Source organism: Ostrinia furnacalis, unplaced genomic scaffold (genome assembly GCF_004193835.3).
Source record: "Ostrinia furnacalis isolate ACB-3 unplaced genomic scaffold, ASM419383v2 OfSCF5941, whole genome shotgun sequence".
Taxonomy (NCBI): Eukaryota; Metazoa; Arthropoda; class Insecta; order Lepidoptera; family Crambidae; genus Ostrinia; species Ostrinia furnacalis.
The window spans coordinates 272,144-285,020 of NW_021136180.1; the positions used below are offsets into that span (position 1 = coordinate 272,144).

The window sequence follows — 12,877 nt, forward strand, 5'->3', positions numbered from 1 at the left end:
GTGATTCTATAACCAAGTGTTTTAATTTTGTAATGACGTCAATTTTNATGACGTAATTTATGGACGGCCCCATAGTGAGAGGCCACGTTTCCGAGCCATAAGTTATCACTGGTAACACACATTGGTTATACCGTAACCGTAAACCGTACCGTAAACGAACCAAAGTCGCTGACATAGCCCGACGTATTAGCAAGCTGAAGTGGCAATGGGCAGGGCACATAGTACGCAGAACTGACGGCCGATGGGGCAGAAAGGTTCTGGAATGGAGGCCGCGTACCGGAAAACGCAGCGTGGGACGTCCACCTACAAGGTGGACCGACGACATCGTAAAGGTAGCAGGCCGCTACCAATCGATCAACATGGAAAGCATTGGGGGAGGCCTATGCTCAGCAGTGGACGTCCTGTGGCTGAAATGATGATGATGATGATGAAATAAGAAATGGAAAAGAAGAAAGAAAAACAAAAAAAAAACTACATAATTAAGTAAATACATACTTTTTAGTTACATCATATTTATATCCCAACTAATATCCCAACTAATCCCAACTAGTCCCATCCCAACTAATATTATAAATGCGAAAGTAACTCTGTCTGTCTGTCTGTCTGTCTGTCTGTCTGTCTGTCTGTTACGCTTTCCCGCTTAAACCTCGCAACCGATTTTGATGAAATTTGGCATAGAGATAGTTTGAGTCCCGGGAAAGAACATAGGATAGTTTTTATCCCGGTTTTTGAAACAGGGACGCGCGCGATAAAGTTTTTCTGTGACAGACAAAATTCCACGCGGGCGAAGCCGCGGGCGGAAAGCTAGTTAATTTAATAAGTAAGATATAAGTTTAAAAACAAATTATTGTAATACCCCAATGAAGTTCGTATCACGTCACGTTCATCAGAAATAATGTAGGATTGTAATGGTGAAATAATTTTTCAAATCGGCCCAGTAGTTTTGGAACATATTCCAATACAAACAAAAAATCAATCAAATCTTTCCTCTTTATAATATTGATGTTCGTCTGAACATCTATAATATTATAAAGACTGACTCGTCACTCGCACTTGGTCAGGTTTATAGTTTAACACTCAATAGCCTTAAGCACCTTGGGTGAATCATTCAAAATGAAAGATGATAGGAATTACTTGATGTGATTTTTGTATCACAACTTCACAAGTAAGACACACAATTATGAGTAATTAACTATAAAACTACAATAGCACTTAAATAACTGAGAAAGAATACGATACAAATCTTTGCATGTGTTGATGGCATCAACTTTATAGACAGTCACAGTTTCCACTACAATGGTATAATTTCCTAAGTTTTAACTGGCAATCATTTTGGTCATTTTACAACTCCCAAAGCCATAACATTCTATCATTCATTCAATTACCATTCGGTCATTGCTCCTTTGTTTGTTTTTGCTTTTTGCGCTAATGTCAAAAATTTAAAAACGAGCGGCTTTCAGTCAACGGCAAACGGTTTTCTTTTCTGATTGAAAAATAGCGTCTGTGCTTGAATTAATATTAATTATTGTGTGATATCTTTCATTTTGTGGACAATTCTACAGAATTATTGATTCTTAATTTGTATACGAGTCGAGTTCGTTTACAAGCTTTTATTTGTTAAATTTTAGAAACCTCAATTTAACGGGTGAGTGAATTCCAAACTTTTGTTTTCTATTTAATTAAAAATAAAGGTAAATATTAATTATTCAAACTCATCTTTAGTAGATTTGCCTTATGAAAATGCCAAGTAAAAGTAATTGTTGTATTTTTCGTAATTTTAAACCTATTAATTTGATATGCTCCAATTTGCCCGCGTTAATTTTTACATTGGATTTATTAACAATTGGCATTATTTGCCACAAATTGAATAATTCGAGCATAATCACACCGATATACATATTTAGAGAGCATGTATTGATATTACAATTTATTCTGTGTTGTTAGAGGTATTTAACTAAAAACTGTTTTCTGGTCTTTTTAGGTCCAACAAAAATGTCGTCGGTTGAAGACAGAATCCTGAAATTGAGAGAGGAACGCCTAGCTAGAGAGAAGGCGAGGATAGAGAAGGTATCAAACATTGAATTATAAATAAAATAAAAATCATTTATTTTCAGACAAAAGCAGTCCATAGTTTGTAATAATATTATTATCCAACAGTAAATTTTTCATTATAAAATTCTTTAAATTAACTAAAATTTCCACCTATTTACACCCTAAATGGTGGCTGTCTATGTGATATTTTTGGTCCATACTTTTATTTATTGGTTCAATAGGTTTTAATTTAGGTAAAAAAAATATTTCTCCATTAATTACCAAAGATCCTATCCTAAATACATCATGACTACTGGCTCAAGGTCCTTTACAAAAATAGACTGATAAAAATTAATATTTTATTCTTTCTGTTTTAGCTTCGAGAACTGAATCTGAAAAAATACCAAAAGAACGAACCCCAGCCCCTGAATTCCGTTCAGCATAAAACATCGAACAATATTAAAAACTCAAAAAGCAGTATACCAACTGCAACAAACGTCAAGAATGTGCCCAAAATGAAAAATAATTTTCACGTAAATGGCACCACGAAAAGACCCATCTCCGTTCCGCTGCCAACTAAAAAGCCGACTGTGAAAGATACTACATCAAATCTGAAGCCGAAGTCCTTGCCTGTGCTAAAGAAAGATGTAGCACCCAAAATTGGTAACGATAAGCCTTTGAATACAATCAAAAAACTTAGCAGTATTCCTACAGTTACGGACAAAAAACCAATAGATATTAAAAACAAAGAAGCTAAGTCTGTAAAATTAAACGTAAACGAAAGAGATTCTCGGAAAACTCTGGCACCTAAACCAGAGAATACGCTTCTAAAAACAACGTTGCTGTCCAGAAAAAGTGTACAGCCAGAAAAAACGGATAGCAATGCGAACCCTAAAGAATCCGTCTTCGATAGACTGTACAAGCCAAAAGCAGTTGCAAAGAAAGTAACTGACGATGTTAAGAAATTGCAAACTGACCCGAACTATCTCAAAAAGGTCATTAAAGACTCTGGATTAATTCTCAATAAGAGGCACACTGTGTTTAATGTGAAAACAAAGGTCGACCCACCTGTGAGACGGTCAATATCAGCAGTACACTTTAAGCGTATCAGCAAAAGTGAGATGGGAAATTGCATCCACAAGTGGTCATCAATCGGTGAGAAGCTAGATAAAATACATCTGAATGAAATCAATGAAGATGACGCTGTCAAAGAAGACAAAGTCATATCTGCAGTCAAGAGTGAACGTAAAAAAGTCAAATTTCAGACTCCAGTTCCGTTTAATTTCAATACACCAAGACCGGAAGAGTTGCAAGCAAGGCTAAAATCCTGGTTACAAAAGCGAGGAAAATCTTTAGACTCGTACCACCATTTGCAATGTTTCGGCATCCATCATATCAACCAGAAGATCAAGCCGATCATAGAGCCTCCCAGATTTGAGCTCTACGACGATGAGGATAAAGAGAATATTGCTGTGGAGAATGACAGTGATAATGACTCGTTTACTGAGAACATGAATGATTTGGACACAAAGTGGAGGAGGGCTAGCAATATCAGTGAATATCCTGACAGTGTGGATCTAAACGATACTCAAGAAAGTATGGTGACGTCAAGCGATACAATGTTCCACGTTGACGAAGTTCTAGTTGGTGCGCTGAATGATTTGACTGATTTGCTCCGTGAGGTACTGATTTTTTATTACTGTTATCCTACTTATTATTTTTAAAAGCAAAACATACTGAACGTATTTTTATGAGACTATAGTATTATTGGCTATAATAATAATGTTTAAGCTATTACAACAATATTGAGTTTGCTTGCAATGTGTGTGCTAAGTAAATATCAAGAGTATTTTTTTACTTGAAACAATCGACTTCCTTTGGCGACTGCTCTGACTTCTGAGCAACTGTTGTTGGGTAATCAATCAATACTAGAGAGTTTAATAACTAACATTCATATTCACAAACGATGCTTGCTCAAGAAAAGCAGCAAATCAAACGCACAGCTTTGAATAGAGCTTTGTGATTTTTTCGTGTGTGACCCTGTGCGTCCACGCGCACTGTGAGACCTCATAGTAATGTTTGTGAATACGGGCGTAAGTGTGATGTAAATCTGTCTTTCTCTGACAAACTGAATTATTAAGCTAAAGCTAGTCAAATATTCAATGTGGATGTACGGTCATTCCAGGGCTTCGACTGGGAGCAATGCGCCCGCTGGTTGCGTGCCCTCCGCGAACGTTTCCCTTACGCGGCCGATACCGCCTCGTACTGGGAGTGTCGTGCTGCTTTAGAAGAGCGCCGCGGAGACCTGCCCGCTTCTGTGGAGTGCTGGGAAGAGGCTATCGCTAAGGGCACCGAGGTAAAAGCAAAATGAAGTAATATTGTGAATACTTTTTCAACTGGATAGACTGTAGGTAAGTGGTCGGCGGCTTGCTGCCGTTAAAGCTGTATAGAACCACCTCCACTCTTCCCATGGTTGCTGTAAAAGGTGACTGAAACTTCTAGTCCACTAATGCAGAGAGGAATTGCAGTCTATGTTTCTTCATGAACGGAACTAGGGTGCGAATATGCGATGAATGCCTTTCTCAGCTCCTGTGTATAAGTAGCTATAGACTGTTTCCCTTACGCGGCCGATACCGCCTCGTATTGGGAGTGCCGCGCGGCTTTAGAGGAGAGGCGAGGAGACTTGCCCGCTTCTGTGGAGTGCTGGGAAGAGGCTTTCGCTAAGGGGAGTGAGGTAATGACCGAGATTTGTCATCAGGTTGCTTACTAAAGGCAAAAGGGACGAGGTCGACCGTCGAAGTGAAGCAATAGAGCGGAGCGAGGGATTAATGTAAAAGTTCTATTTAAAAGCCTATTTGTAAAAAATAAATTAGTTTTATGAGTTTATTTAATGCGGAGCGGAGTTGCGGAAGACATAGATAGCAAATCAAATCAAATCATATATTTTGCGAAAATGGGTTTACATCAGTAGAGCAGAGCGGAGCAGTAAAGTATGCAAAATAAAGTTTCGGACAATCTCTGTAAATTAGTGTAAATAGACGCAGAACTAGCTACCGGAGCAGAGTTGCATATCGTTTTTTCCATATTTCTACGCGGCTGAAAAGGCCTCGTACTTGAAATATAAGGTAGGTAAGTATGTAGGGACGCACCATGGCCTAGGTGACCTCATCAGAGAAGTGCCGCAAAAAATGGGCCAGGGCAAACGGTCCGCCAGCCCCAACCTGTGGGATTTTTTAAGATGTCCTGTCTGCGTCAGGACTCGAGCAAATGCGGAAAGAGAAATATACGTAGGTATGTGGAGACGCCCTCACTTCCATGAAGCAATTGACCTACGCCCTTGCTGTGAACTCTGTCTACAGGCAGACTGTTCCTTTTCTTGTTTAGTGTATTCTCAGATTGTCTCCCTTACGCGGCTGAAACGGCCTCGTACTGGCTTTGTAAGAGAAATAACCGTTTTATTTTATTTTCTATTTCTTCCAGCGATCCGTAGTAGAAGCCAACCTGGACCAGCTCTTAGACAAGTTCATGCAGCTGAAGATATCTCCCACCAGCGGCAAGACCAAGCGGGCTGACCCCAAGATGGTGGACGTGAAGAATGTGTTCAAAAGCACCATCATCAGGTTCGCTGTGCAGCAGGCTAAACTGTGAGTAGATGTAGTATCTAGAAATTAAATCATCATCATCATCATCATCTCAGCCATAGGACGTCCACTGCTGAACATAGGCCTCCCCCAATGCTTTCCATGCTGCCCGGTTGGTAGCGGCCTGCGTCCAGCGCCTTCCTGCTACCTTTATCAGGTCGTCGGTCCACCTTGTGTCGTTTTCTGGTACACGGCCTCCATTCCAGAACCTTGCTGCGCCCCATCGGCCGTCAGTTCTACGTACTATGTGAAATTAAATTAAATAGTTTATTCAGTACATTCATACATACACGTCCCAAATATACACTCGCGAGTAAAACTATGGAATCACTTACATGAAGATGTTTCCACGCGAACTTGTGTACTAACGAATTTGTTAGTAACAAAAAAAGTGGCACCATTTTAAAGATTATACTTTTATCTTTAAATTGATACCAAATTCATTTAAATCACACCAGTATTAAAAAAGATATCCCGGCTGATGTGAAGAAGTAACGAAAAAGACATGTATGAACTGTTTGATACGTCGCGAGTTGCGGCCTATTTACCCCCTATAAAAGCACGCGTTTTCGGATTTTTGCTTTCACACGTTGATTCATACACATCTCCGCTTCTTTTGACACTTTACCTGGGATTCTACACCTTCAGAAGCAGCACAAATCGTTGCACTATTGCAAGAAGGGATCAGCCAGCGGGCTGTCGCACGTCAGCGCCACATAAGCCAGTCCTGGGTTTCGAAAGTTTTAAGACGCTTTCGGGAGACTGGTGGCTTTATCCCGAGACCAAGTTCTGAACAGCGCCGGCGCACATCGCAGAGGGAAGACCGTTTTTTCATGTCAACCTCTCTATGAAATCGTCATTTGACTGGAATCGACGTCCAGTAAGAGCTCAGAAATGTTCGTAGGATAGCTGTTAGCGAGTAGACAGTTTGTCTAAGACATAAGCAATAGAATTTAACTCCAAAAAGGCCTGCCACAGGCTCGAAACTGACGGCAGGTCACCGATAAGCACCCTTTCAATTTGCTCGTACACATCTCGATGGGAAGGCGAGTAATGGAGGCGAGTTCTGTTCTCCGATGAATGCAAACTGTGTTTGCAGGGCAGCAGTCGAAGAGGTCGGGTTTATAGGCGGCCTGAGGAGCGATTTGTGCAGTGCTGGTTCGCTGAAACAGTGGCTTATGGGGGTGGCTTGCTCGACTTAACATCGAGATGTGTACGAGCAAATTGAAAGCGTGCTTATCGGTGACCTGCCGTCAGTTTCGAGCCTGTGGCAGGCCTTTTTGGAGTTAAATTCTATTGCTTATGTCTTAGACAAACTGTCTACTCGCTAACAGCTATCCTACGAACATTTCTGAGCTCTTACTGGACGTCGATTCCAGTCAAATGACGATTTCATAGAGAGGTTGACATGAAAAAACGGTCTTCCCTCTGCGATGTGCGCCGGCGCTGTTCAGAACTTGGTCTCGGGATAAAGCCACCAGTCTCCTGAAAGCGTCTTAAAACTTTCGAAACCCAAGACTGGCTTATGTGGCGCTGACGTGCGATAGCTTGCTGGCTGAGCCCTTCTTGCAATAGTGCAACGATTTGTGCTGCTTCTGAAGGTGTAGAATCCCAGGTAAAGTGTCAAAAGAAGCGGAGATGTGTATGAATCAACGTGTGAAAGCAAAAATCCGAAAACGCGTGCTTTTATAGGGGGTAAATAGGCCGCAACTCGCGACGTTTCAAACAGTTGATACATGTCTTTTTCGTTACTTCTTCACATCAGCCGGGATATCTTTTTAAATACTGGTGTGATTTCAATGAATTTGGTATCAATTTAAAGATAAAAGTTTTATCTTTAAAATGGTGCCACTTTTTTTGTTCCTAACAAATTCGTTAGTACACAAGTTCGCGTGGAAACAACTTCATGTAAGTGATTCCATACTTTTGCTCGCGAGTGTAGCTTGCCCTACCACCACTTTAGGAAAACATATTATTATGGGATAACCGTCTTTGTAGTTATTTAGTAGAATAATAATAATTAATAAATAGAAAAATAAGAGTTCTAGGTACATTCTATGCTAGTTAACATAGGTCATAGTTTTTTCTAGCCTGAAATAGTTAATTTTAAGTTAGTTATTACGCTAGTCAATAAATGTTATTTATTTAAAAACCCATAGTAGTCAGTAATGGTTTTTATAAAGGTTAATAGTAATTTGTATTGCTATAGCCTCGTTAACCCCTCGTGGTAAGCTTACTATCCTTGTGTTACTACGACACGAGAGAGTTCAATAATAGTTATGATAAATTAAAGTACAAATTATTAAGCAATTTATTGAAATAAAAATCCCCAATACGATACTTCAAAGTCGTCCAGTCAGTCTCTTTTCAAGTCAAAAATGATCTAATATATAAAATTCCCGTGTCAAATTTTGTATACAACTATTTTCATACACCTAAGTGCAAAAGTTTGCTGGGTCAAAGTCAAAGTCAAAATTTCTTTATTTGTTTAGACTAATAAATAGTTCTTACAAATCGTCATTTTGCTCTTAAGGAGCCTCTACATGTCTCATAATCTTTTTACCCTACCAGCGCTTCGAGACCAACATTTGGCAAGTGCTGAGAAGAAGCGCCGCAACAAACTCAGTCACCACTGTCTGCCGGTTAATATAAATAAATAGAAATAGCAGTAGTAGGTACATTCGATTCAGGAGCAGTTCACTGAATTTACCATGCATTCTTATATGGTGTATCTTATAAGAATGGGTATACAAAATTGCGTGGCATATTAAACATGGTAGTAACGTGCTAATATCTACACTTACAGATTAAGATATTTAAATACTAGTAGAAATCAGCTAGTAATGTATATCTTTGTCCGCAGTCGCAACTCCAACTCGAATTCTACCGAGCCAGTGAAATACACAGTGACTCCGGTGAGGCGAAGCGGCCGCCTCAGCGTGCCGGGCAGCCGGGGCAGCGTGTGTTGGAGCGGGAAGAGGGCGCCTTTACAGGTAAAGCCTGGTCCGTGAGCATGTAGAATCCCGTCCAATGACCCCAAGCTACCCATCCTTGTCGCTCGCGCGTAATTATGTTGCTGTCGCGCTCGCACACTCACTGCGGGCGCCCGTCACACAGTCGCGACAGCAATATAATTACGCGCGAGCGATAAGGATGGGCAGCTTGGGGTCATTGGACGGGATTCTACGTGCTCACGGACCAGGCTTTAGATACATACTTCAGCTACCCTAGTAACTAAGTATTCGCATATACTTTGGTGTTTCTTTGCATAGTTCAGTGCAAGACTTCGCTCCGCTGTCAAATCTACTGCTACTGATGTAGCCCGAATGTTTTTGCAATGTATGTGGCTCAGGGATAAGTTTAACATCTGAGCTACGCTATTCGCGAAGTTGATTGATGTAGACAGTGTGAGCACGCATACATCATCATCGGTGGATCATCTGGTGAAGGTCGCGGGAGAAGCCTGGCAGGACCAGTCTATATGGAAATCCTTGGGGGAGGCCTTTGTCCAGCAGTGGACGTCTTTCGGCTGAAACGAACGAACATCATCATCATCATCATCATTTCAGCCATAGGACGTTCACTGCTGAACATAGGCCTCCCCCAATGATTTCCACATCGCCCGGTTGGTAGCGGCCTGCATCCAGCGCCTTCCTGCTACCGCTATGAGGTCGTCGCTCCAATTTGTAACATCTCATGTTACGTCTTTTCAAGTAAATACGTATCTATCTAAGTTCAATACCTCAGCTACAGTACTTGCGAAGTGGATCGAAGTGAATCGAAGTAGTACAAACACGCATTTCACTTCGCTTCGTTCAACCTCACCTCATTTTGCCCGACTTCATATTATTGCTCGGAGTGCTAACTTCGTTACTTCGTCGAAGCTGCAGGTAGATACAGGGTGTCCCATGTCGGGTGTCTGGTGTTTGCACGATTTCTCCTTGTATGATTAGTGAAGTTGAATAGTTTTCGAGCTTAACTTAAAATAAAATTAAATTGATTGAAGAACTAGAACGTGAAATATAAAAAGTTATAAATGACTGTTCAGTTAATAATGAAAAACTCAGTAAAACTCATTTATTTCTGTAAGTAGGCTTTAAAAAAGCACTTTTACACGTCCCAGTATTAACCCTACCACTGCTTCAGGACAATAAATGGACCAGTGCTGAGAAGAAGCAGCGCAAGAAACTCAGACACTATTGTCAGAAAATTATAAATTATTGGTATATATTTTTTTATATCAGTAAAATTCAATATTTTACTACTTATGGAAAAAAAGGTTTCAATTTTAATAAAGGCTAAAATAATAACCTAATCCTTTCTTTCCAGGTATGCAGCAGTGTTCGCCGCGCCGACGTGCCCGGCCCTTTGGTATTTGTGCCAAACGACAAATTGTGCGAGTCACCCTAAAGCCATCTTAAATTAAATTTATTTCGTCTAAGAACTCTTATAGTAGGAGCTAGTGAACGCCAGACCTACGTCATTTTATAAAAACTGAAAGTTTGTCAGCGTATGCTCCCAACATAGGATATAATGTTGGTGAATTATGAAGTTTGGGTCATGGTGGCTTTGGGAGCTACCCTAAAAAAACTGTCAAAACTGTCTGGCTGTTGGGGAAAATACTTTTAATTATTGTCCAAATATTATACATAAAATCTGATTGAATGGTAACTTTCAGCTTTTATAATAATGACGTAGGTCTGGCGTTCACTAGCTCTCAGTCTATCGATCCCATGGCAATCCAGTTTAGCTTGATACAGTAATGAAGGATCTGTAAAACTCGACACTCGTCTGAACACACATTTTGAAATGAAATGAGAATTACAAATTCTAAAGAATCAGTTTGCGGGACACTACAAACGGAATGTTCGTGTGAACGTTAATATTAAAACACGTATACTACTAAACGGAATCCTGCAAAAAACGGGATGTCACCGTGGGAATAAGTCCTAAATAAACTCTATTAAACTCGATTCAAAAAGCATAGATTCAGCCTCTTGCCTTCTTATAGTGTGAATCTACACATTTTTGTCGTCGAACAAAGACGGATCGATGACAGGGTTGATAAAAAGGCACGTCTCTGTACTGCGTTAGAATATCAAATCCGTGTGTTTAAATATAATAAATACACACACACACAGGCTTGAACTGACTTTGAATCGAGTTAGAGCTTCGTTTTATAACCTTTATGTTTGATAATTAACTAAGTTTTTTATAAAGTAATTAATATATTCTAATAGTCTAGAGGGTACTATTATTATTGTCTCTACGTCTCTCTTCCACTTTGATGGAAACCTAGCCTAACAAAAGTATCCCCTGTGTACAGTTCACATAATAATTAATATAATATTATGTTAAGTATTTGTTAAGACACGGGCGAAGTCGCAGGACGATGTATGTTACATAAAATAAGTCTGATCAAATGCTGTCGCATTTTAGACTGATCTGTTAGATGAAAGCCATTTTAGGCTTAAAAGTTTACCGAGGAGGTGATACTTCCACCCACAAGATGGACCGACGACCTCATAAAGGTAGCAGGAAGGCGCTGGATGCAGGCCGCTACCAACCGAGCGATGTGGAAATCATTGGGGGAGGCCTATGTTCAGCAGTGGACGTCCTGTGGCTGAAATTAAGATGATGAGGCATTTTTTCGATATTCACGATAACTTATCGTCGATAAGCCAATGTATTTGTCGACTAAAATCGTCGATAAGATTTTATCATGGCGTGCATCCTAGCCCAGCAATTTGTGGATGAAGTTTTTATTAATCGCCGTCACCATTTTAGTGACGATGATGATGATGACAAGTGTAGTGCTTCTAAAGCAAAATTAATTTTAGTGGACATTAGCTTTACTTAGATTAGTTATTGCTATTATAATCAAGTTATAAGAACACTTCTAAAATTATGTTTAACCAAAAATACGCTTGCTGATTTTTCATTATTGTTTTATAATGTCATTTTGTCATATTACTATTTTTCATTATGAAAATATGTGAAAACTGTTTTATTTTCCATGAACTTTTTGTAGATATTAATTTCGTATTTCGTTAACATTTCACTTTTATGCTATGTACAGTCAGCTTCAAATAGTTCGGGACCCCCAAAGTGGCCAAAAAGTTGATAATACAACCTTATTCTATTGTAACAAAGACCTTTTGCGAACTTTTTGGCTACTTTGGGTGTCACGAATTATGTGACACTGACTACAGGCGAGGGCACATACAATTATACATTTTTGCAAATCAAGACCTTAATACAACTGTATAAAAATGCCAAAGGGTTAAGGTTGTAGTGCCATCGTCTGAAAATTAAGGGTCTAGCGCTTGAGGTAAGGTGTTTTTGTAACGTCAAACGTCAGCAAGACTGACGCCCGTATTCACAAACGATGCTTGCTTTAAATAGAGCTCTGTGATTGGTTCGTGTGTCACTGTGCGTCCACGCGCACTGCGAGACCTCATAATAATGTTTGTGAATATGGGCGTGAATCTTCAGATTTGATAGTCTGTCACGTCATATTTATGTCAATGTCTTCGCTCCCATACCTCAGGAACTGACCGAGATAAGCGTTAGACTTAGGTATAACTTTCTTTCTTGAATCATGGAATATACAGAGCTATTGTAAATAATTTATTTTCTTGTATAATTAATATTATGTTACTGTTTTTCTTCCTGTTTCTTTTTATTGCAATAAAGTATTGTATGAGTTTGATTGTTTGATTTTTTCATCCCACCGAACTTATGTTCTTATGTGATGTGTCGTAAATTATTACAGTGAAGATGTTTTCCGAAAAATTAAAAACTCGAGTCAATTAAAAAATATTATTTATTCATTCGCTATATCACAAAATACTTTGCCGTTGTAAAAGTACAGTCGTCGCGAAAAACTATGAAACATTCATTCACTTTCATCAATGACTGTACTGGTTCAACATTCTTAAAGTATTTAAAACAATAATTGCTATAATAGTAAATATTTATACATACATAATTAGTTTAATTGACGAATAATAATTAAAAAGAACTTTGATTATAGGCAATTCCCCTTTATGGCAAGAAAATATAACGCTTACATTAAAAATTACATATTTTTTGCATTGACATTTATTTCTAATATTTGAGTAAGAAAGAGATAAGCTATGTAGGAGAACTACCAAATTAGCTAATCAAAATTACAAATAAAATAAAATTACCTATTTTCAAAA

The 12,877-nt window shown here is 39.1% G+C and overlaps 1 protein-coding gene across 1 annotated transcript; it reads left to right on the forward strand.

Moving 5' to 3' along the window:
* The first annotated feature begins 1,475 nt into the window (after nucleotides 1-1,475).
* On the forward strand, nucleotides 1,476-10,200 carry LOC114361725 (uncharacterized). Its single transcript, XM_028316869.1, has 7 exons — nucleotides 1,476-1,645; nucleotides 1,982-2,067; nucleotides 2,409-3,713; nucleotides 4,217-4,387; nucleotides 5,512-5,675; nucleotides 8,536-8,665; nucleotides 10,002-10,200. Exons 2-7 carry the CDS (start codon nucleotides 1,993-1,995, stop codon nucleotides 10,080-10,082), a joined length of 1,926 nt encoding a protein of 641 aa, XP_028172670.1. The 5' UTR covers nucleotides 1,476-1,645; nucleotides 1,982-1,992; the 3' UTR covers nucleotides 10,083-10,200.
* The last annotated feature ends 2,677 nt before the right edge of the window (nucleotides 10,201-12,877 follow it).

Bases quoted from the DNA above. Each gene is read 5' to 3' on its own strand.
- LOC114361725 (XM_028316869.1), top strand. From the start codon at position 1,993: ATGTCGTCGGTTGAAGACAGAATCCTGAAATTGAGAGAGGAACGCCTA. The intron at 5,676-8,535 runs GTGAGTAGATGT...CTTTGTCCGCAG, and splicing joins GCTGTGCAGCAGGCTAAACT to TCGCAACTCCAACTCGAATT. The intron at 8,666-10,001 runs GTAAAGCCTGGT...CTTTCTTTCCAG, and splicing joins GGAAGAGGGCGCCTTTACAG to GTATGCAGCAGTGTTCGCCG.